General features: G+C 38.4%; 2 protein-coding genes across 3 annotated transcripts in view; one reads left to right on the forward strand and one right to left on the reverse strand.

Moving 5' to 3' along the window:
- The window catches only part of mei-218 (meiotic 218), a 183,133-nt gene extending 169,019 nt beyond the window's left edge, over positions 1 to 14,114 (forward strand). For both annotated transcript variants that reach the window (XM_067153363.2, XM_067153364.2), the window contains 2 exons: positions 13,679 to 13,856; positions 13,936 to 14,114. In XM_067153363.2, the coding sequence (XP_067009464.1) occupies positions 13,679 to 13,856; positions 13,936 to 14,031 (274 nt within the window). In that variant the 3' untranslated portion in view covers positions 14,032 to 14,114. The remainder of the gene's footprint in view (positions 1 to 13,678; positions 13,857 to 13,935) is intronic.
- The window catches only part of Pgm2a (phosphoglucomutase 2), a 192,279-nt gene continuing 174,881 nt past the window's right edge, over positions 9,002 to 26,399 (reverse strand). Inside the window, exon 12 of the mRNA XM_068229280.1 lies at positions 9,002 to 9,394. The gene's annotated coding sequence lies outside the window, so the exon portion shown is untranslated. The remainder of the gene's footprint in view (positions 9,395 to 26,399) is intronic.

The raw sequence follows: 26,399 nt of genomic DNA on the forward strand, positions 1-26,399 counted from the left end.
TCGAACAGCTAAACAAAATAGATCCACACATAAAATTTACGATGGAAACCGAGAAAAATCACACTCTGAATTATCTTGATTTATCCATCACCAAAACAGAAGACCACTTGACATACAAAATCTATAGAAAACCTACACAAACCTCCAATACCATAAAAATAGATTCCACTCACCCCAATGCACACAAGAAGGCAGCATACTACAGTATGATATACAGAGCTTTCAACATTCCCCTATCCCCAGAAGAATTAAACAAGGAACTAAACCTAATTCACGAAATAGCGGAGCATAACGGATACAGCAGAAACATGATAAACAATATCATTCACAAAATAAAACACCAACCGAAATCCAAATTAAGTAGAAACAACAAACCTAAGAAAGACTACGCACTTTTTACCTTTAACAACACCCACATCCACCCCATAACTAATATTTTCAAAAGACACAATCTAAAAATAGCTTACAGAACCACACGTAATAATGCTTCCATTTTACATAACACTAGATCTGTCAATGAAAACAACAAATACAGACACTCAGGAGTGTACCGCATGAAATGCAACGATTGTGAAGCCAGCTACATCGGACGTACTGGCAGATGCTTTTCCATTCGCTACAGCGAACATGTCAATGCCACTAAATATAACCGCTTTTCATCCATAGGGCAACATGTCGAAGAACACAAGCATAAGTTCACTAATATCGAGAACGATATGGAAATTCTAAATATGAACCCCACAGGCCCATTGCTCAACATAGGAAGATTTTTATATCAATATGGACCAATACGCTAATCCCAACCTCAACTTAAATGAAATCACAGATAAAACTAACATCCTCTTCAACACAGCCATTCCCATTCTAAAAGACACATATTTAAAAAGAATCAGCAGACACAAACCCACACAAAACCCAAAAGACACAACCCACTCCACCCCACCCCCTCCAGAAGCTGCCTCCCCCTCCCCACCACCTCTCAATCTGAACACTATGACAGCAACACGACGCACACGCAACAAGGTGCAGCACACTCCCGGCTACACTTGAAGACATATCCAGCCCACACGTAAGTAACACACACTCCTTAGCACACAAACCATTTAGCAGGCACTCTCTATCAGTTATCCAATTCCTACTTCCATTTAGCAGGCACTCTCTATCAGTTATTCTAATTCCACTTCCTTTTTCTTTCTCAGATTTTGAATTTACCTGAGCACAAATGCACAAATGCACACATGCCTCAACAAGGAACCTGGAAATTAGTATTTATCAGCAACATCATACAATAAAAATGAACAAGCTACAGAACCTCAGTCGATTACGCTCCCCGCAAAATTGCGGCCCAACAAAGCACCTTTATTGTATATTCACAACGGTTGGTCTCAGTGCCGACATGCTGCAAAGACATTTCAACTTAACACCGAAACCTCAGTGACCTCTGTTCTATAGGAACTGTATTTTCAACCTCTGTTATACAATTTTTGGAGTGTGTGGCATTCAAGGGACTCCAGCAAGCCAAAGCCCTTTATTGCACCATATGTATATATGTATATTGTTTGACAATAATGTTGGCAATAGCACAGGTTTTTGAATGGAACTCCAATGAGTCTAAGCCCCATATTGTACCATATGTATATATCTTAAGTAATATTATATTAGAATAAGGCATTCTTGTTAAATTAGTTTTAGTAATGTTTTACGTACTATCGCTATTAAGCAGGTTCACCAACAGCTGATGATGACCTTTTTACAGGTCGAAACCGGTACTGTTTCAATGTAGATAACTTCAAATATTTGTAATAAAGTATTGATTAGGTGGAAATCTCATTCTTCATACTTGCATTCTTAATTCATCAATACGGACAAGAAGCTGATAGATTATAGTAAGGTAAAATTAAGTGTATCCTCCTCATTCAATACATCAATATAATTCCATCATGATGATGATGGAGTAATCAAATTCAAACATGTTTTGACTCGTTTGAGCCATCTTCAGTGAAAAAGAGGGGAGGGGGTTTGAAGTAATTTACATAATACAAGCTAAAAATGTGCCAAAAAACATAATGAAGGCACAAATGAAAAAACTAAAGAGAGACATGACGGAAATACAAACAGCACAATATACAATATTTTACATCATCATATGCAGCAATAAACAACTCGCTGCGATAAAATTCAGTGAAAACAGGGGTTAATACAAAACATAATTGAATCTAAAAACTGTGTTAACCAAAGAAAGAAAGAAAACAAATGATACAGATGGAAATGAATAATAAGTGCACATAGCGAGGTTGCGGACCTCTTAGTCCTACAAAATTTTGGTTTTTTAACAATTCAAAACAGGATGAAATCACTGTGTCGAAAATTCAGGCCAAAAGTCTGGTTTTGTAGAAACACCATCACATCAAATGGCTAGGAGGGGAGCGGGAGCGAAAAAGTTTGAGAAACCAAGCCTGAGATAACGTACAGGCGAAATGCATGACCGAGCTCGATAGCTGCAGTTACTTAAGTGCGGCCAGTGTCCAGTAATCGGGAGATAGTGGGTTCAAACCCTACTGTCGACATCCCTGACTATGGTTTTCCGTGGTTTCCCATTTTCACACCAGGAAAATGCGGGGGCTGTACCTTAATTAAGGCCACAGCCGCTTCCTTCCCATTCCTAGGCCTTTCCTATCCCATCATCGCCATAAGACCTATCTGTGTCGGTGCAATGTAAAGCAACATAGCAACAACAACAAAAGTAGCGAAATGTATGTGACAAGTGATGGAAAAAACGCAGATGAAATTTAAAACTTTAGAACAGCAGCATTCTCAGTTTCATCTCAGTCTAGCGGTCCCATTCTCGATTATTGTTTCACAATGTTGGCTGGTTTGTTTGCCTTATTTTAAAAGGTCGGGAGGGCCGTGACAAAAATTGAGAAGCTATATTAGAGAAGATGACAGATGCATGGTAAACTGTAAGTGACCGTACTGGAAACCGTCAATGAAGTTCCAATCTGTACTGGAAAAAATGAGGTTGTGTGAGAAACTTGGGCTGATAAGTAAAAAGTGTAAAACTGGGTGTGAAGGAAGCTTTAAACTTACAGTGTTTAGAAGGTGGTTGTCCTCTCAAAACAGCCTGGCCTTCTCAAAGCTAACGACCCCATTCATATGATCGAGTCTATTGTTGGCTCAGCTGTGTTTGCGAGGTTTGAAGGAGCGGAGGGGGAAGGGGTGGTGCAGGGCTGGCGGCGAGGGGGGAGTGGTGGTGAGTTGGATTGATGGAGGTGGGGTTTGTGTTTATATTATGGAAGTTCTGACAAATATATGGAATGAATGTTTCGAGTAGAATGTTCTTTTTTTTCCCGTTGAGTTCATTTAAATTGTGAGAGGGGTTCATAAACTGATCTAAATCAATGTGGATGCTCTCGAGAACGTTGAGCAAGGTGCCTTTTTGCTCATAATGCAAGATCTTAAGATCTTTATCTATTGAAGTGCATTCGTGGCTGGATGCTTTATGATGTTCACTCATAGCTGAAAAACAATTATATTTGTTTTTTTCATTTGTTCCTTCATTATGTTTCTGTGGCACATTTTTAGCTTTATTATGTAAATTACTTCACCCCCCTCCCTTTTCACTGCAGATTGCTCAAACGAGTCGAAACGTTTGAATTTGATTACACCATCTAATGATGGAATTATATGATGTATTGAATTAGGAGGTTACACTTAATTTTACCTTTGTAAAGATTAATATCATACATATGATGAGTTCATATAACGTTATCAGTGGGTTATAAGACATATCACAACTACACATCTGTGTTTGTTTTCTAAGGGGCTAAACAACATTATCAGTGTTAATGACATTCTCAATGACTATCTGTTTCTTCCTTAAATTATAGATACACGTGAAAGTACAGACACGCACTACTCAATCCATATAGGTACTCTTGATAGGGTGTAGTGGCATGTCATTTGTTATTAAAGAGTAAATGCCTTTCTGCGTGGTTCTGTGCCAGTGGAGTAATTTTCCAACCAAGGTTTTCAACTGGTCAACCCATCTGCTGGGGCATCTACCCTGAAGCTGCTTTCTTTCCACTTTTGTTTGTACCACCATGTTTTGCATGGCACCGTGCCTTTGTGAGATGTGGCTGAAGATAGGTATTGTCTCTTCTTTTGATGAGCCTATCTTGTATTTGAACCTTTTTCATAACATATATATTAGTTCAGTGTTCTGTCAGTGACATATTATGTAGTACCCAGCGATAACTCCACATTTTTGTTTTCATCTACTTTTTTAATGGTTCACGTTTCCGCAGCATATGTGGCACTAAGAAATATCAGGGTGTTAACTAGATGGAGTTTGGTTTGTCTTGTTATCACCCTGTGTTTCCATACCTTAGTCATCCTGACAGTTGCAGTTCTAGCCATTTCTAGGGATTTTTTTTTCTGAGCTCTACCTTTGTTTGAAATCAGTATTTTCAAGTACCTACTACCTCAAAGCCAGTTAACTGAGCTCGATAGTTGCAGTCACTTAAGTGAGGCCAGTATCCAGTATTCGGAAGATATTGGGCTCGAATCACACTGTCGGCAGCTCTGAAGATGGTTTTCTGTCGTTTCCCCATTTTCACACCAGGCAAATGCCGGGGTTGTACCTCACTTAAGGCCACGGTCACTTCCCTCCCACTCCTAGCCCTTTCCTGTTCCATCGTCGCCATAAGACCTATCTGAGTCGGTGCGACATAAAGCAACTTGTAAAAAAGCCGGTTACTTCTCACATGTGTTGCATATGATTTTGTAACCCTATGTACAATCATGGTCGTTATTTTGGTTCTGTTAATCTTTAGATGATACTCCTTGCTGGCTATTGCTCCATTATTACTTCTATCTCTCAGACACCTGCAGTTATGACAAGTGTGTTGTTGGCATACTTAATGTTACCACCAGGTGGCAGGAGAGAGGGAAGAAGCAGCAGGGCCGGACACTGGACAAAAGCACACCAAGAAAATTTTAAATTTAGAATGTATTTTCAGAGTTATCTTTTCTTTTCCTTTGGAAATCCTTTTAAAGCAACAACAATTTAACAATCAGTAATAACCTTCAACAAGTAGAATTTAAAAGGATATTTACAATATCATACATTCTGACCAGGGATAAGAAGTTCCCAATTAATAACACACGACCTTAAGTCTTCACAAGATCAATAGGTCTTACAAGTATCTTTGGTAAGACAAAGAGAACAATGAGGCTTCAGCCTTTACAAATGAAGTTACCCTGCAGAGGGAATATCAGACATTACTTTGTTTAAAATAGATGAAGAAGCTGAAGCTTCCAAAACGAAGTTACCAAGAGGGGAATCGAACCCTCAACTTTAAGTAATGACATATCAGAAGGGTTGAAAGGTAAGAATATCATTGTGGTCTGTATTGAACTGAGATCACAATTAAAATTAATAAAATTATGTAATGGTTCCACCTTTTCAATACATGTAAACTTAGTAATGTAAGGTTACATCATTAGTTGATAATAAACGGTACCGGTTTCGACCCTAAGTCCTGGGTCTGGTGAGAAAACCGTATCTTCTACATTACTGTTTATTTATCTGTGCATTGTTTTTCCTTCTTTTAAGTGATCTGCTGATGATGACCCAGAACTTAGGGTTGAAACCGGTACCGTTTGTAATCAACTAGTAATGTAACCTTACATTACTAGTACCAATAAAATAGTCTGTTATTGAACATTATAAATTTTCCAGCTAACTCATTCCTGGTTGCCAGCGTTTCGCCCCCATGTGCTAGGTTGGGCTCGTCAGTTGGTACCTAGCACACCTACCAAGACGCATGGCTAGAGCATGCCGTGGAGGCCACTGTGTAGGCTTCTTGAAGCCACCAGCAGTGCCAATGCACTATGAGAGACTTTGTCTCACTACCAAAAATTGATGCCTGCTTGGCCATCAGATGATATAGATGTTGATTCCCATAGGGAATCTGAAATATGAGTCCCGAATGAGTAAATTCATAATACCAATAAAATGGTCCGTTATTGAACATTATAAATTTTCCAGCTAACTCATTCCTGGTTGCCAGCGTTTTGCCCCCGTGTGCTAGGTTGGGCTCGTCAGTTGGTACCTAGCACACCTACCAAGATGCATAGCTAGTGCATACCGTGGAGGCCACTGCGTAGGCTACTTGAAGCCACCGGCAGTGCCAATGCACTATGAGAGACTTTGTCTCACTACCAAAAATTGATGCCTGCTTGGCCATCAGATGATATAGATGTTGTTTCCCATAGGGAATAGGTAGTGAGACAAAGTCTCTCATAGTGCATTGGCACTGCCGGTAGCTTCAAGTAGCCTGCGCAGTGGCCTCCACGGTATGCACTAGCCATCTGTCTTGGTAGGTGTGCTAGGTACCAACTGACGAGCCCAACCTAGCACACGGGGGTGAAATGCTGGCAACCAGGAATGAGTTAGCTGGAAAATTTATAATGTTCAATAACGGACCATTTTATTGGTATTATAAATTTACTCATTCGGGACTCATATTTCAGATTCCCTATGGGAAAAAACATCTATATTACATTAAGTTTACATGTATTGAAAACGTGGAACCATTACATAATTTTATTAATTTTAATTGTGTCCGAAGGGTCTCAAACCCTGAACCACATTTTTCAGTTTCAACAGCCGAAAGAGCCAAACCTCTAATTACATTAAGTGAGTTCACGCTAGAACACCTCTTATTATACTGAACAGCTAATCAGTTTTTACAGTTGGTAGCTTTACTCTATAGGGGAGCCACACACACATTGTGGATTAGAAATCTTAGTCACCAGAAAGAAAAGTGAATAAGGGGAATGAGGGTACACACTTGTATGTCCTTAAAATTACATAACCCCATAAGAGATTTACACCATGTCTGTAGACAGCCTAGAAAACCTACATGATATGACCTAATAGAAAGTAAGGAAACCCTACATTAAAATTAAGATAGTTATAGCACATCCTAACAGTTACATGCTAGAGGGGAGGGCTGGTATCTTCCCACCACCACATGCAGATAAGTTTACATTTTAGTTTAAATAACTGCCTACCTTACTGCTGCTTGCCCCAGCCTCGCCATCGTCTCCTGGGAGTAGAGCCTCCCTTTAAGTTCGCACACTCCAAGATCATATCATGATAGATGTTTAAGGTTCAGACTCACAGTATTTACAAGGATGGGCTGAGTGCTGATTGGTAGATAATGATGTTACAAGTAATGAAAATCATTTTTGGTCTGTATTGAAAGTATCATTTTCTTGTATACATTATAGATAATGATGTAACAGGCAGTAGTGCTGATTGGTTGATAATGACATAAACAGGCAGTAAGCTGATTGTTTGATAATGGCATCACCAGTCAGTAGTGGCAACTTAGAAACAAAAGACTCTAGCCTAGTATGTGCCACCCCAAAACAGGAATTATTCTCAACTAAGTTAAACACAGTAGTGACATCTAGTAATGACCAAGTAATTTAAGTAGACATAGTTTAGTTCAGCTTGTCCCCGTGAGACTTCACCATTTTCAGGCATTACGAGGGCTGTAAATAAAGTAATGGCAACGTAGTCCAGACACTCGCAGGAGATCGGGCATGCGCAAATAGGATATGGGAGCGGTCAGGTGGCGGTGTTGTCGATGTGTAGTGTGCATTTGGTGGGCATCCAGTTGGGAGTATTGTTGCTGTGTGGCATTGAAGTGAAGAGTGTCGATTTCACCACTCTAAAGCATGTTTTCAGAAGGCGATCAGTGTTCGTGGATTAAAACCCAGGTTGCCCGTGGCAAAAATTCATCAGAATGCCTTACCGTATATGATGTTGCACGATGGGCCAAGGTGTTTTGTGCGGGTCAGATGAACCATTGATGAGATGTGGGTACGAGCCTGAATTAAAGTATCAGTTGAATGAATGATGTCGCCCAGGTTCGCCACATCCACAGAAATTTTGACAGGAACCCAGTCGGGTGAAACTTATGCTGACCGTGGCATACAACTACAAGGGTGTTATTCTTACGCATGCTATGCCTGAAGGACAAACCATCAACAGTGACTACTATTTTCGTTCTCAATGCGATTTTATTTTGGTGCAAATAAATATCACATGAGACATGTTCACTTCCTTACATAAAACCACTTTATTGCTGCTATGTCTGTTCCTTAACAACACACAGATTTACACAATTATACACCACACTACGCTATTAAAAGAAACACACTGAAGCAATTTACTTTTGATTCTGTAAAGTACAGATATCAACAAGTTCTCACACTGGTTATTCACTTCACCATCACACAGTCAGTTCTAGAAAGTACATATATCAATAAGTCCATACATTGATTATTCACTTTGCCATCATGAGGCAAGACTGACTACCCTCTCACTCAAATCGATTCTGACAAATACAGATATCAACTCACTCTAATCCACACTCTACATTTTCTTACTGCCCTGTCTCTCTCCATCACTGTCTCACTGCCTAACTGACTGACTAACTTCACTTCGTACTCCAACTGACTCCACCACGGAGCCCAACTCTGACTTCACTACGGAGCCCAACACTGACCGACTCCCACTCTGACTGGCTTCTCGGCCTGTCAGCTCGATATACGTATATACTGTTCGACAAACAGTCTAGAAATATTGACTTCTGGAAATGTTCTTGCAACACTCTAAATGGAACACATCCGAACGTCAATCGATCGACCGACCTCTCGATTGGAGTAGATCAAACTCAAATGTTCCATTACAGTTTATAAACACATATGGACAAGTCTATAACATTCCTAATGTTTCTACATGTATCTGGATAATAAATCATTACTGTAAGTTTCCAGAAACCTCCATATATGATTGTGGATTACACTCAATATACGAATATTACAAGAGTTTTCTACAGTTTTCGACTACACAGATTTTGAGGTTAGACATATTCATAGTGCATATTTAAGGTTATACAAATGTACAATACATATTTACAGGGTATAGTCATACTTAACATTTAATAAAATAAATTAAAATATATTAAACATAATAATTGAAGGTTTTACAAGAGTTAGGTTACGTGTAGGACGGCGTGCATACGACACTATTGCTGATTTCTGGAGTGACATCTGCATCCTGCTATGTGTTGCAAACATCCACATTTATTGTGAGATGATCGCCCTATCATGTTGCATGAGAATGCATGTTGTCATGTAACAAACAGTGTCAGGATCTTATTGCAATGGTGGCATTGGGAGGTCTTGGATCACTCTCTGTACTCACCAGACATGAGTCCTTGTGACTTTGACCTGTTTCTGAAGTTGAAGGAACTCCTTTGAGGCAGCCGATTTCCTTGCGTGGCATCTGTACTCCGTGCAGTAGGGCTCTCCATCACTGTCAACAACAAAGAACGCCTTGCGAATGATCTGCAATGGCTTCCCAACATTTGGCATAAGGTAATAGATTATGTGGGTGTCTACAATGAAGGAATGTAATGAAATTGTACTTGTTAGTTCATTAAATATTGTGTTCTATCAACATTGCCATGACTTTATTTACAGGTATTTAAAGATAAAAATTTCATGATGTTCCGTATTGAACTGTATCACAATTAAATTGAAATAACAAATAAAGTAGTTCAACCAATTCAATACAAGTAAATAAGAAATGTAGTGTTATATTCCTATTTAATTATAAGCGGAAGCGGTACCGGTTTCAACCCCAATCTGGGTCATCATCAGCCAAATAAAATGCAGGCATGATTTGAGTAGAGACTCGTGTGTAAACATTGAAGTGGACAAGGTCAATACAGATATTGTTAAAATTTGTAAACATTTTCGGAATACTCAGGTTATTGAATGCAGCAGTTTTGAGAGATACTGTTATACAAAACATGGCCTCCATCTAAAGAATTCAGGTAAACGAAAGATAGCAAATATTGTTCTAGATTTTATTAATCTTAAGATATGTACTGTAAAACAGGCAACTCCCTTGAGTTATAATACTGACCAGGAAAACTAGTAGAAAGAGCCAGCTGTACTTCAAGCTGGCTCAGTCAACTAGAAAACGAAACTCAGGAAAGTAAGGAATTTGAAGTTACCCAATTGCAACAGTCAAGTTTTAGGGAGGAGGGGGGTCTGAGATTGCTCTTGGTAAACTGTCAAAGTGTAGTAAATAAACAATTAAAATTCAGTACATTGATGGAATCTTATGAGACTGATGTGGTGATAGGAGTGGAATCGTGGTTGAGAGAAGGGGTGTGTAATAGAGAAGTATTTCCAGAAGGGTATACAGTCTATCGTAGAGACTGAGGAGATAAAAAGGGAGGGGGGTGTTTATTCTGGTGAAGGAAACTTATTGTTCACATGAATGGTTTGCCGATGAAAGGGATGAAATATTAGGGATAAAATTAGTTTGTGATAATATGAAGGAGGTAGGAATTATAGGAACATACAGGCCTGGAAGAGAGGAAAGAGACATGGAAATATTTGAGAAAATAATAGATTATACTCATAAAAACAATAATAATGATATGGTAATAATTGGGGAAGATCTAAATTTGCCTGAAGTTGAATGGAATGGAGCTGCAAGTGAAGCCCATGAACAGAAACTGGCAAATAAGTTAATTTGGGAGGGAGGATTTACACAAGTAGTACAAGAACTGACTCGTCTCAATAACTTACTAGATGTATTCTTGGTTAAACCATGGGAAATTGTTGATAAAACTGAGGTAATTGAAGGAATAGGAGACCATAAGGCTGTAATAATGGATGTAGGACTCGTACCAAAAAGGCTTAATAAGTGGGTTACACAAGACAAGAAATTGTACAGAAAAACTAAAGTTGATGAATTTGGGACTTACCTTAAATCACAATTCAGTTGTTGGATAACTGAAGGGAGTAATGTGGATACACTTTGGGCTAAATTTAAAGGAATCATTTGGGAAGGAGAGAAGAGATTCGTACCTGTTAAGAAGGGTAAAATGACCTCAGACCCTGTTTATTATACAAGGGAAATAAGAAAATTAAAGAGAAAATATAGAATAGTAAACAAGAAAATGAAAGAGGGTAGGGAGAGTAGAGAAACTAGAAAACAGCTAATGAGGGAACTGAATAGAGTGAAAAAGGAAGCAAAAAAGAATTATATGAATGGCATACTTCAAGAGGGTAATGACCACAAAGGGAAATGGAAAAAGCTGTATTCATATATCAGGAATCAAAAAGGAAAAGGAATCCAAATTCCTACAATGGTGGGAGAAGGGGGTGAACACTATTTAACAGATACTGAGAAAGCAAACCTATTTAGTAGGGAATTCAGAGATTCAGTAGATGATTGTCAGGAGTTGGAAACCGAAACAGAAGATAGAGAGGGAGAGAGAGAGAGGGAAACAAGAAGCTTCTCATTCACAAATGAAGATATTCTCAGAGAAATTCAACTGCTTCAGCAAGGAAAAGCAGCAGGAAGTGATCAAATTACTGGGGAGGTATTAAAGACAATGGGGTGTTACATAGTGCCTTATTTAAAATTTCTCTTTGACTATGTCATAAATAATAATGTAATACCAAAGGAATGGAAGGAATCTATAATAATACCAATTTATAAAGGAAAGGGTGATAAAAGGAAACCAGAGAACTACAGACCAATCAGCCTGACCAGTATAGTTTGTAAAATTCTGGAGAGTTTAATATCAAAGTACATCAGAGGGATATGTGATGATAAAAATTGGTTCATGACGAGCCAGTATGGATTTAGAAAGAAATTTTCTTGTGAGGCACAACTGGTGGGATTTCAGCAGGACATATCAGATCAGTTGGATTCAGGAGGTCAGTTAGATTGCATAGCCATAGATCTTTCCAAAGCCTTTGATAGAGTGGAACATGGAATATTATTAAAGAAATTGGAGGGAATAGGATTGGATGTAAGGGTTACACGTTGGATAAAAACATTTCTAAATTCAAGGGTTCAGAAAGTCAAAGTAGGAAATGATTTTTCGCAGGAAGAGAAAGTTTGGAAGGGAATTGCACAGGGTAGTATAATCAGTCCGTTACTTTTCTTAATATATGCAAATGATTTAGGGAATAATATAACATCAAAAATAAGATTGCATGCAGATGACATAATTGTTTATAGGGAAATAAACAACATTGAGGATTGTTCAGAATTACAAAGGGACTTTGAAAGTATAAAACAATGCGTTGAAGAAAATAATAATAATAATAATAATAATGGAGGCAAATCAACTGTTACAACTTTTACAAACAGGAGCTTCAAAACTGAATTTGAATATACTTTGGATGAGGTAGTTATTCCAAAAGATGGCAAGTGCAAATACTTAGGTGTGAGATTTGAATGTAATTTGCACTGGAAGGGTCATGTTAATGACATTGTTGGGAAAGCATACAGATCGTTACATGTCATAATGAGGCTACTTAAAGGATGCAACAAAGAGTTAAAAGAAAAAGTTACTTGAGTATGGTTTGTCCATTATTGGAATATGCAAACAGTGTTTTGGATCCTCACCAAGAATACCTAATAAAAGAAATACATAGTGTGCAGAAGAAAGCAGCAAGATTTGTAACAGGGGATTTCAGGAGAAAGAGTAGTGTATCAGAAATGTTAAAGGAACTTGGGTGGAAAACTTTAAGTGAGAGAAGGGAGAAAACTAGACTTATAGGATTATATAGAGCCTATACAGGAGAAGAAACATGGGGAGATATCCGTGAGAGGCTTCAGTTGGAAAATAATTATATCGGCAGGACTGACCACAAATATAAAATTAGAAGGAATTTTAGCAGAAGCGATTGGGGTAAATTTTCATTCATTGGGAAGGGTGTGAAGGAGTGGAACAGTTTACCAGGGGTAGTGTTTGATCCTTTTCCAAAATCTGTACAGATATTCAAGAAGAGAATAAACAGCAATAGGGAAAATAAATGAAGTGTTAGAGGGCATTCGACCAGTGCAGGTTATTGTAAATAAAATTTTAAAAATGTGTGTGAATAAATTAATTCCATCCCCTGGTCTAAGGAGTTTGGACAGCCAAAGTAGGGGACTGCCTGTAGGGGTGAAGTACAGTGGGGACTTCGAGGGCCCTGGGACTGCTACGGTAGCTGTGAAGGCCCTTCAGGAACTCTGAAAAGTGGTGGCAAAAGGGGCTCTGGTTAAGACACAGCAGGTCGTTATGCTACTTAGGTTCCAGAATGGGTAAAAAATAATAATAATAATAATAATAATAATAGATACGTACATAAATGCAATGTAAATTTTAATCTTATACCAGTTGTATAGTATCATTTGAAGTAATTCCACATACTGTATATCAGTTGACTATATTTGTAAGTAGTACAGGAGATATTATAAGTAGAATTTTGTAAACAATATAAATTTATTAAGGATGAGCTGTGTGTTTACTAGAAAAAATTGTTAGCGTAAATTGTATAATATTGTATTGTAGGAAAATTTTCTTCTCTTGTTAATTTAATATTCAGTGCTTGACAATAATGTATTTTAGTGTACCATTTGCCACCAAGGTAGACACCTCATTTGCAAATAAAGAGAATTTGATTTGATTTGATTTGATATTGTTGCACTTCACTGTGTTTCCCTCTCTGTTCCCTTGGACTGTGTGTAATATTTATGTTCTCTAAGGAATGATCTCAAAATTGTCTGCCCTTTTAACAGAGCAGCACTGTCTGAGGCTCATGCGCGACTGGCTAGGAGGGACACTGTGCTGTATGCTGATGTTGTGGCTGTGTTGTATTTGTATGAGACAGCCATACTTAAACTCTTTGGACAGTGTTACGTGTCACCTCCACCATTCAACTCCTCTTACCAATCAGAGTTACCACTTCCTATACAGGTAACAAATCAGTTATATAATTAGTCCTACCTTATAAAAGAAGCTAACAATATTTAATTCAATTAATATTTTGTTCTAGATGCACAACAGACTTGAAGAATTCAGTTCATGGATAGACAATTATGTTCGATCTCTTGCTGGAAGTAATTTCTCTTATTTTAATAATGAAGAATAAGGTAGTTGTTATGAACAGTTATTACCATCAGTCATTCTATAATACAATAATATTGTCTCAAACTGTCATTTTTTGATCATACAATGAAGAATAAAGTAGTTCTTATGAACAGTTATTACCATCAGTCATTCTATAATACAATAATATTGTCTCAAACTGTCATTCTTTGAACATACAAATGATTTCACTTTATAAAATGTGTACAATGAATTAATATTTCTAGAATTAATTATGTGTATACCATGAACAAAGAAAACAGCATTGACTTGAAATGGTAATTTACTTATATATAACCGCTAATGAAAGTGATATGAAGGCAGCTGTTGGTGGATTATGAAATTAAAAGAAATATAATGGAGATGGGGTGAAATGGCATCCCATTCTTAACACGTTGGGTGCCACGTGCCGCCATATGGCATCACGGTGGTCTTCAAATTTGAGATGGCGTGATGCCATATGGCGGCACACCGTTCTTGAAATCAGAGTTGGCGTGACGCCATATGGCAACACAGTAGAATTTCAGGCGATGCGCCTTAAATAATTAGCTGTGACATCTATGCGCGTAAAATTGGTACTACATGAAGAGCAAACTTCAGGGTCTATTCCAGTTATGTATTTTTCTTGGGTGCCACCACGTGGCGCCACAGTATTCTTCCGAAGTCACTGACTGGCCAGTGGTCATTGTCACAGGTGAAAGCGCGCCAGGCATTGATTATTCCTCGTTTTGACCCGCACAAACACCCATCCCCACAGTGTCCGCACAGGTAGCAACAAGACAAGAAATATAGGTAAAAAAAGAACAAACAAGGTGGAAGCAAAATTATCCAAAAGTAAACCAACACAAAAGGTACTTACCACGAATAAGACAAGCGACCAGAGGTCATGGAAAGAATGAAAATAACGATCACTGTATGGTTTCAAATACTACAATAATAACACGTCCAGGTTCTTTTGAAGTAAATAAATATATTTAATCAGAGAAAGAAGTAATATTAAGATAACTCTGGACTCAGAACATCAACAGGAATAAGAAAAATATTCAAAGAGAAATAATACCAAAACACAACTAACCTACGGTTCGAACCGGCCTAACTTATTGGGACCCAATATAAAATTTCAGTACTAGCCTAACCTACCTTCTTATTTATAAATTACCAATAAATCATGATACGTTTTAAAGTCTTTTGGTTTAGATAAATTATTTTCGCACCATTAACTTAGTTAATTTGCATGAAATAAATTTGTTAAGTTAACTTTTCTTCTCTTAGAAAATACACTAAGCGAATACAGAAATTCTTGAGGTACTAAGCGAGGAGGTGGTACCAAGTTCATTGTACCCACACCCAAATAGAGGAAAACAAGGAAAAACCCGAAATAAATTGAGAATAAATCAGGAAAATCATATCACGCGGGTAAACGGGGATACCAAGAGATAAATCAATAACCAAAGATAAGCGAGTCAAAAATAAAGGACAAATATTAGCTTTCAACATTACAGCATCCCACAGGAGCATAAAACCTTTTGTCAACAACCCACAAATCCGGCTCCATAGCAACAACAACAATTAACATTCACTTCAAAGAGAGTGAACCAATCCCAGTGAGAAACGCAACAATGGCAAAACAGACCGCTTTAAAAGAAAACCGCAATTTCTCAAAGGGAAAAGAAAAGTCTAAAAAGAAAGGCAGAAATAAGCAGAAAATTCGCACAGAAATACCTTATACAACTTCCTCGCTTAGCATCTTTCGTTACCCAAGTGTAGGCCCTCTAACAAGGGTTTAAGACATCACCTTTTTTGAAAATAAAATAACGGAAAGGTGACCAGAATAAATTTTACAATATTAGTAACACATTTTTAAGGTTTCCAGTTTTGAATAGTTTGGAAAACGATACAAAGCATGGGAACTGATTTCTAATCACAGCACACCGCCGAAAAAGTTATTATTATTATTATTATTAAATTCAAGTTCAGGTAAATTTCGATTTGTAATTCCAGTAGAGGCTTTCCATGTATCACAACCCAACTAGCACAATCACTTCGACGAAATCGTAGATAAAGTTAGAGGAAAAGTTATAACTTACAGTCTTGGCGGTGACGTAGAGGAGGGACCCCGTACTTACATTAGGCCGAAGTTCAAACAAATAAAACTAGTAGAAAATACAACATCTGCGATGCTCCAAAAGTTCGTCCAGAGTACAGGAACTCATAAATCGGGGAATGTGACCCCGAAAATGCACTGGATCAACCAGGCACCATCTTGAAGTTGAACATCATAGCGGAGCTATACATGCACGTCTGTTCGGCTTCCATGTTCTCGGCAGACCACCTCTCTCTTCCTCTTCCAACGGTAAGCGGAAGTTGGCTTTCGTTACTCCAGGATCGGGATGCGCCAGAGGTTGCGCAGTAGGTTACAGTCCACGGAAATTAAACGACTCCCGGTAGGGCTTATTAACCAACAGCGTTTACAGACCCGATGTAACTTCGAGTAGTTGCGTATAATCAAGTTTCAAATAAATAGTAACTCACCCACAGTCGTAGGAGAAGGAAGCAGTTCATTAATTTAAGTTACTATGAGGATTAAGTCCATATCTCGCAGGGAGATAAAGTGAAATAATTTCCACGGAGATAGACTCCAACTCGAAAATGTCAAACAAGGAGACAGTGTATTAATACTGTCTCAGCCTCCCGCCCAGAAACCACACGTACACTCGTACTTTATGTTACACATACTGCGGTGGTCCAGAAGTATACTAATTTTTGGTGAAGGAGTCCATATGAGTAAACGACACACCGAGATAAGTTCACTTCCATGCACTCCCCTAACATGACTGCATTATGCCTCAGGAACGCCAACATACCAATGTATATGCCTTCCAATTGTAGTTAGTACCTTTAAACCCGATGCTTGCTTAGTTCAGAAATCACAAGAATAATAAGTCTGTTGTACTACACCAGCCACATAACCAACATGTTGATTCATAGTTCACATACAGTAGATAAATGCATCATGATTACGATGAACTCCTGGAATAATCTTCTTCAAAAGAAAATTAATTTGCAAGTTCTTGGGTATTTTCTGTTACCATAATTATATCACCTCTGTACCAGAACATGTTTCAGTTAACGAATGGAAAATTCCCAAACATCAATTTTAAACCTTTTGAGATAGTAATAGAGATATTCTCAATCTTAATATCAGTTTTATTTATAGAGTTCCCATTTACCTACTAAGAAATGCAATCTTCTTGTTTCAATATCAAGATAAACGAAAATTACCACCCGAAAATAAAGGAACGCAAGGGAGCAAGGAACAGGGAACAAGAAAGGATCATAAATTGGTGTATGCAGAACTACATGATACCCAAGATCCAAGTATTAGCTTTAATTTAAATTTTTAACTTGCCCTCGATTGAACTAGGGCCCGAGTATACCACAAAAATACCCCAAATAATGCATAACACCACCAGAACCAAGGTAACCAGAACTAATTCCAACAAGAAGAACAGAACAGAGGCTGACCTTCAACACAGCGAGCTCGCAAAATTCCAAATTTCACAAATACACCAGAAAAGATGCAAATGAATATCCAACAAATGAGGTTCAACATTCCATATACACCATGCATAACCAAGATGAACAAGAACAAGGAGAAGGAACCAATACACAGTCAATTAGCTACGTTTCAGGTAAGCGAAAATAGAACATAAAATATGGAAAAATCCAAGGCTAAAAAGGTAAACAAATTCATAGCAAGGGAAGAGTAGGCAGGATCGGTTGGAGACCTCTTAAAGATCATTTAGATGGAGGGTACGCGTTTCAGTTTGTCATCAACAACAGACCAACCAACAAACACCAAGCTACCAAAACTTACAGATCAAAATTAAGTACAACACAGGACCATAATTAGCTCCATGGAAGCAACGGGACAGAAATAGGGACAGGAGAAACTCAGGAGGGAACAAAATCTGGAATCAGGTAACTAACCTACTGCATGGGAAACATAATCACAATTCATTCCACAAAGGGACACCCAATCAAATTGAAAGGAAATTTAAAACCTCAGATCAGAAGACCCCGAAAGGAAAATAACGAGCACTGACCAACACAGCGTACACTACCGGTTACCCAAAAGGGTCTCAGCATTACCTGGTCTATAAATACGTGACTTTCCGATCACACTGTCGCTCTACAGCCAACAGGTGCCTCCCCCTATCTCCCAGGGGAGCAGGCAAATAAAACATAAGTGGCGGAATACGAGGCAAGTCCATGGAAAATGCTCACAGAAGCATGAAGAAGGCAGTTCTCAACTAATAGACCCCATAATCTATTAGCAGGAAGATTCCAGTACCGACTAAGAGAATCCTAATCCGTCCCATACCAGAGTAGCAAACACAAAGCACGGTAAGATGATCAACACCAATGTCAACAGACACCAAAGAACCACTGAGAGAAGAACACCATAGAGTGGCAGATAAAATTTAAAATGAGCATTACAGAAGAACCAAAAACAGATACGATGACATCAGATCAACCAGAAATGCAGGGAGACAGGAAATGAAGGAACCAGGAAACACGAAACCAGCAAGTTACAACAAGGTAAGATAGTTCCAAACGAGAAGTAATTTCATGCGAGGGGTTATTCCCAAATCTACAGAGGCACAAGGTAAGACATCAAGGCAACACATCGCCCCTACCTGACATGCCATAACCACAATTACACACACTACAATAATAATAGTAAAACCACAATGACTACCCCAAGCCACGTGTTAGCCCTTAAAGGGATTAAAGGAATACACCATCCTCAACAACATGCTCAGTAATCAATATGCAAATCCCAAAATCAAACTTACGGTACCGTACACTTTCCTCCAAACACAGGATCACGACCAAACCATTACAGGCTAAAAGGAACTCAGTCCTCAGGTGTTATGACCCTACTGCATCACTCAACTTCAAAACAATAAGTAGATAAGGTAAAGGGTTTCACAGAACTCACAACTCGAAATGGAACTAGGCAAATAAGGATAGGTTAAATGAATTTCGCAGAAGAAGTATACCTAGACACATAATGACTTCAACATGGTACCAATGTCAGATATGCCGAGAACTACCAAATACAAGAACCTCCATATATGATCAAAATATTACATCAGGATGACGACAAGGTCACAAATTTCAGACAGAACGGGCTAGTTTAATAATTCCACCATAGACAATTCACCAGCAGGAACACTTGAGGCAGGCCGTACCGTACAAATACTTCCAACCAGGTAACAAATACAACCGATAATAGGGTACCAAACACAATGAAACAGAGAACCACATGCAATCAATAGTTAGGAAAAGGGTAAACAAGCAAAGACACTAAAATGTCCAGGCACATGGCCAACAAGTCACCAACCCAATCACCGATTAACAGAGTTCAACTATAGCCCACAACTACCCAATAACAGATGACATAAAGTAACATGCCTCCGTCCACCACCTAACGACACACCAAACGGACACCAACAGCAAGACAGGGTAAAAATGGAAACCACTCATGCAAAAAGCACAGCCAAGTCTCGCACCTAGCACAGATCAGCAATCGCACAGGAAACAATGGAAACACATCACCACCGACTGGTTAAATAAAACATAAATGATGACTTCCAAGTAGATATAAGGCTCTACACTTTAGTCAAGTTCCGCTCGGGACTAATGGTAACAAAACAAGGTTAGGAAACATTTACCAGACAAAGTAAAGGTAAAGAATTTCGAGGTAACAACCGGCCCAATGTAAAGAAACATCACAGGCAGGATTAATTTCAAAGTTTAACAATCATCAAGAATTAAGTACTCGAAAGAAACAGGTACAGGCATGCACACAATCCCTTTTAGGCCAAAATAGGTAGCAAGGCATAATTTCAATCGCACAGAGCAAATATCAGTAACACATACATGCCAATCACATAAACCAGTAAAGGTTTAAAACGGGTTCATAGACACTAACGATGGGAGGATACGATGAAAAGCCAAACAGATCAGCAGTAAATCACACCCATACTGACCAGGCACAAGGTAGACATGCCAATAGATTAAGTACATGCAAGGTTCACACGCTGTTAGCAACGCAGTAGGTAAAATCAACAACGATAGTTTCTCGCAGGATGATTTTAGCACAGTCGAAGCATCATGTCAGGTAAAATAATAAGAATAACAACAAAGCTGGGAAGCAATATAAAACGTCAGGACAGATAATGTAATAAGTTCCCAGAGTACAGGCCAACGATCATAATCCAGTAAAACAAATAACGTCACACGCAACATATCCGAGCAAAACCAATAACTCGATTAAACACAATTAATTCCATAACCACAGATTAAATCATTTTCGCAGGTAGAAACTGAAAATACTGAACAAATAACTACCAAGAAAATCACAGAGCACACGGCAAACTGTGGTACACTCGTAGCCCAAAGCCAATCGATTCGTGCTCAAGTGTCGGTCATTTCACAATTTTTAAGATAAATGATAATAAATTCAGAATTTAGAGTAGTTGATAAGGTTCAAACTCACCAATTTACGAAGAAACAAGGAAGGGAAAGATACAAGGCACCTGAAAGCAGTAAGGCAGGCAGGCGGGAAACACACGAACAGCAGCAGGTAGAGCAATACCAACATCACGTACACAATCCAAGAAGGTAGCACACAGCTCGACAGGGAACCGGACAAAACACCCCGAAGATATTAACATGAAACAAATTTTGTACAGTTAAACAAGATGAATGCATTTCCTTTACATTTTTTAATAGATATCTTAACATGCCTTTCATTACCCAGACACACCTTTTAAAACCATACAGTGACAACGTTAAGGGGATGCCAAGAGGGTCAGCTACGACCCCACGAAACACAATAACACAAGGGTCTACTAACAGGCGAGCAATTCTGAAGGAACAGCTCGCATACCGCCCAGAGCGAAGTGAAAACAAATGACAACCACGCTCTGAAGCTACCACTGACTGACCCGCACAAACACCCATCCCCACAGTGTCCGCACAGGTAGCAACAAGACAAGAAATATAGGTAAAAAAAGAACAAACAAGGTGGAAGCAAAATTATCCAAAAGTAAACCAACACAAAAGGTACTTACCACGAATAAGACAAGCGACCAGAGGTCATGGAAAGAATGAAAATAACGATCACTGTATGGTTTCAAATACTACAATAATAACACGTCCAGGTTCTTTTGAAGTAAATAAATATATTTAATCAGAGAAAGAAGTAATATTAAGATAACTCTGGACTCAGAACATCAACAGGAATAAGAAAAATATTCAAAGAGAAATAATACCAAAACACAACTAACCTACGGTTCGAACCGGCCTAACTTATTGGGACCCAATATAAAATTTCAGTACTAGCCTAACCTACCTTCTTATTTATAAATTACCAATAAATCATGATACGTTTTAAAGTCTTTTGGTTTAGATAAATTATTTTCGCACCATTAACTTAGTTAATTTGCATGAAATAAATTTGTTAAGTTAACTTTTCTTCTCTTAGAAAATACACTAAGCGAATACAGAAATTCTTGAGGTACTAAGCGAGGAGGTGGTACCAAGTTCATTGTACCCACACCCAAATAGAGGAAAACAAGGAAAAACCCGAAATAAATTGAGAATAAATCAGGAAAATCATATCACGCGGGTAAACGGGGATACCAAGAGATAAATCAATAACCAAAGATAAGCGAGTCAAAAATAAAGGACAAATATTAGCTTTCAACATTACAGCATCCCACAGGAGCATAAAACCTTTTGTCAACAACCCACAAATCCGGCTCCATAGCAACAACAACAATTAACATTCACTTCAAAGAGAGTGAACCAATCCCAGTGAGAAACGCAACAATGGCAAAACAGACCGCTTTAAAAGAAAACCGCAATTTCTCAAAGGGAAAAGAAAAGTCTAAAAAGAAAGGCAGAAATAAGCAGAAAATTCGCACAGAAATACCTTATACAACTTCCTCGCTTAGCATCTTTCGTTACCCAAGTGTAGGCCCTCTAACAAGGGTTTAAGACATCACCTTTTTTGAAAATAAAATAACGGAAAGGTGACCAGAATAAATTTTACAATATTAGTAACACATTTTTAAGGTTTCCAGTTTTGAATAGTTTGGAAAACGATACAAAGCATGGGAACTGATTTCTAATCACAGCACACCGCCGAAAAAGTTATTATTATTATTATTATTAAATTCAAGTTCAGGTAAATTTCGATTTGTAATTCCAGTAGAGGCTTTCCATGTATCACAACCCAACTAGCACAATCACTTCGACGAAATCGTAGATAAAGTTAGAGGAAAAGTTATAACTTACAGTCTTGGCGGTGACGTAGAGGAGGGACCCCGTACTTACATTAGGCCGAAGTTCAAACAAATAAAACTAGTAGAAAATACAACATCTGCGATGCTCCAAAAGTTCGTCCAGAGTACAGGAACTCATAAATCGGGGAATGTGACCCCGAAAATGCACTGGATCAACCAGGCACCATCTTGAAGTTGAACATCATAGCGGAGCTATACATGCACGTCTGTTCGGCTTCCATGTTCTCGGCAGACCACCTCTCTCTTCCTCTTCCAACGGTAAGCGGAAGTTGGCTTTCGTTACTCCAGGATCGGGATGCGCCAGAGGTTGCGCAGTAGGTTACAGTCCACGGAAATTAAACGACTCCCGGTAGGGCTTATTAACCAACAGCGTTTACAGACCCGATGTAACTTCGAGTAGTTGCGTATAATCAAGTTTCAAATAAATAGTAACTCACCCACAGTCGTAGGAGAAGGAAGCAGTTCATTAATTTAAGTTACTATGAGGATTAAGTCCATATCTCGCAGGGAGATAAAGTGAAATAATTTCCACGGAGATAGACTCCAACTCGAAAATGTCAAACAAGGAGACAGTGTATTAATACTGTCTCAGTTTACATACATATTATCACTCAGTTTGTATAGTTGTGCAAAAATATAAAAAATCGATAATATTGGTAATAATCTTAGTAGAAATGGTAAGCGACTTGCAAAGAAGAGAATTAGTGAAGTGGATATTTGTGAATTACTGATGGATTCTGATGGAGAGGAAGATGTAAGTGTTGATGGCAGTGAATATAACGCTAGTGATGATGAGTGCAGTGACAGTGACAACATGACGGATGTATCGAGTGATGCGGAAGACGATGGCGATACTGACAGTGCAAATGGTGCAGACAATCATGTGAACAATGATGTCTGGGTTCCTTGTGTAGGGGCACAGAAAGATATTCCGTTCACAAGCCAGGAGCATCTAAATCTTCAAATTGATACTTCTACAGCCACACCATATGAGTTTTACCGACTCTTCCTAACAGACAAAGTTCTTGATATGATGGTACTACAAACTAATATCAATGCAAATCAAACATTAGCGTCTATGCATATTAAGCGGTCTAGTCATTTGAAGGAGTGGGTAGATACTACAAAGGAGGAAATGAAAGTTTTTATAGGTTTGAGATTGTGGATGGGTCTTGTAAGAATGCCTTCATTATCAAATTACTGGAGCCAGTTTTCTGTATATGGAAATAGTGTAGCTGGTAATGCAATGCCAAGGCGATTCTGGCACTTTGGTCCCAACGATGCTTCAGCTGGATAGTTGCACAAGATTCAGCCACTGTTAGATATAATGCATATGAACTTCAAGAGTGTCAAAACTCCAGGTGAAAACCTCGTAGTTGATGAATCAATGATACTGTGGAGGGGTTGTTTATCATTCCGGCAATTTATGCCTGGTAAGGCACGCAGGTACGGTGTTAAACAATTTAAGCTGTGCGATGACACGGGCTACACCTACAAAACTAAAGTGTACGCTGGTAAAGATACCTTGAATGCTCAGAATACACTGAGTATGTCTACTCAATTTGTAATGCAACTTATGGACCCATATCTGGACAGTGGTCGCTTTCTCTGCACTGACAATTAATACTCATCAATTGAGTTAGCTGAGGTGCTACTTGGATAGTAAGACACATTTTATTGGCACACTTAGGAAAAATTGAAAAGGTTTACCAAAAGATGTAAATTCAAAGCTTAAAAGGGAGAACTCATTGCAATGGAGAATGGAAATGTATTGACAGTGATGAAGTGGAGAGATCAGAGGGACGTGCTGATTATGTCAACCAAATGTTCTAATGATGTAATTGCTACGGGCAAAAAGAACAGGAAACTCGAAGATGTGGTTAAACCAAAAATGGTAATAACGTACAATAAAATAAAAGGAGGAATGGATATTGCAGACACACTTTCTTCATATCACACTGCAATAAGGAAAACCATCCGATGGTACCACAAAGTTACAGATGACATTCTTTTTGGTACTGCCGTTGTAAATGCACTGCTTCTGTACAATAAGACGCGGGTTACTGGACATCGGAAAATGTCTCTTGCGGAGTTTCGAAGGAACCTGGTCAGTACTCTACTTTGTCTAACTAACGACCCTGTTAGACGTACTCCTAAGAGAGAGAACCACTACCTTTGGGAAGCCAACAAGACGGAAGGACATAAAAGTACCAGGAAAGTGTTATCAAGTTCAACATTATTGCACTTCCGAAGGATGTCAATACTAATTATAAAATCATTTTTTATTTCTTCCTTTCATCCTTTCAATATTGCAGGAAAGCTCGAGGTCGGTGTCGAAGCTGTTATCAGCAACTATGCAAGGTCATGGGCAGAAAGGCTGCTGCTTCTGCCGCAAAAAAGGGTATCAACTGTCTGCACAACCTGTTCTGATGCACCTTTCCTTTGTCTGAAGTGCTTTGAATTATTTCACAACAAAGAGTGACTGAAGGTTAATTGTTGTTTAAAGACTAATGCTTATGTTGCAGTGCCTGTCACTGCCTGCCAATCATGCAGAGACTCATATTTTCATTGTTTCGAGTTATTAGAAAACAGTTCACAACGATATGTAATGTAATATAAGTAGTTGTTTTGCATTTTACTAGGTTTTCATAAATATTGCGTTAATTTGAATTAGCAAATAAATCTCCCGTATTTGAAATTTGTATTGCACATTCCATGTCAAAAAAATTCTGTGACACCATATGGCGTCATGCTATATTTTATCTTTCGTAAAAGTTGATGTGACACCATATGGCGTCACACATGACCTTGGTATGGTGAGATAAAATTTACTTAGTACATCATATAAATACATCCCAATATTATATAAACAGCCTACAACACATACAATTGCTTTGGCACCAGCGGAATACTATTCAAAAACATGCCTGGCACCAGTGGAATAGTGTGCTACAATCGGCTCGGCACTCAACGTGTTAAAATACATTCAAACCATGAAATTTACTTTATATCTGCAATACTGTATATTATTTGTTTCAATATCCTTTCCTCCTCTATTCTCTTTACATGTCCAAACCATCTTAATTTATTCTTCTCAGTTCTGTCATTCACATTCCCTTCCTATATCGGGCCAATGACTTAGATGTTAGGCCCCGTTTAACAGCATGCAAAGCATTAACCTTCCTACATCTTCATTTCTCAGCCTGTCTTTCCTGTCATACTTCTTAGGAATTTAAGTTCATTGGCTTGAATTTTGAATTTTTCTTGTCATTTCTTAGGTCTCCAGTGCATATGACAATATGGCTATATAGTACATTTTGTACATCACTTCCTCACACTTCCTTGGTACCTCCTTCTTCTGAACTAAGTTCCTTATTCTGATAGAATGCATTCTCCTGTTGCACCCTTTTGCTAATCTCAATGTCTGCCATGCATTTTGCATTACCCAAAGTAAACTTTCAGCGTATCAGGTCGTGTTCATTACACATAGTACATATTGAAGAGATGTTAAGTACAGAACAAAAATGGCCAACTGGACACCACAAACTTATGATTTCGTGTCTGATCTCTATCCAACTGAGCTATGATGGCCTAGGTCAGGGATGGCGAACCCTGTCACTAGATGACACACGAACATGATTTCGCTGGCACACCACATGCACATATTAACGTTTTTGTGTATGTCTTGTATTATAGACTAGAGAATTTTGGGACCTATTGGACCAGACCATAGATAAACATCCCCAAACACCATATAAAATTATTAATAGGCGACTTCAACCCTCAACTAGGCAGAGAAAGAAAATACCGTGACATCATCGGAAAATGGCCAGCACACAAGAAAACAAATAAAAATGGAGAGAGACTAGTTGACCTGTGTAGAAACCATAATTTAATCTCAAAATCTACATGTTTTAAGAGGAAACCTCGAAAACTCAAAACATGGAAACACCCTGACTACACTAAAGGAGAATGGCAACTGGACCACGTC

The sequence above is a fragment of the Anabrus simplex genome, chromosome 9 (assembly GCF_040414725.1).
Source record: "Anabrus simplex isolate iqAnaSimp1 chromosome 9, ASM4041472v1, whole genome shotgun sequence".
Taxonomy (NCBI): domain Eukaryota; kingdom Metazoa; phylum Arthropoda; class Insecta; order Orthoptera; family Tettigoniidae; genus Anabrus; species Anabrus simplex.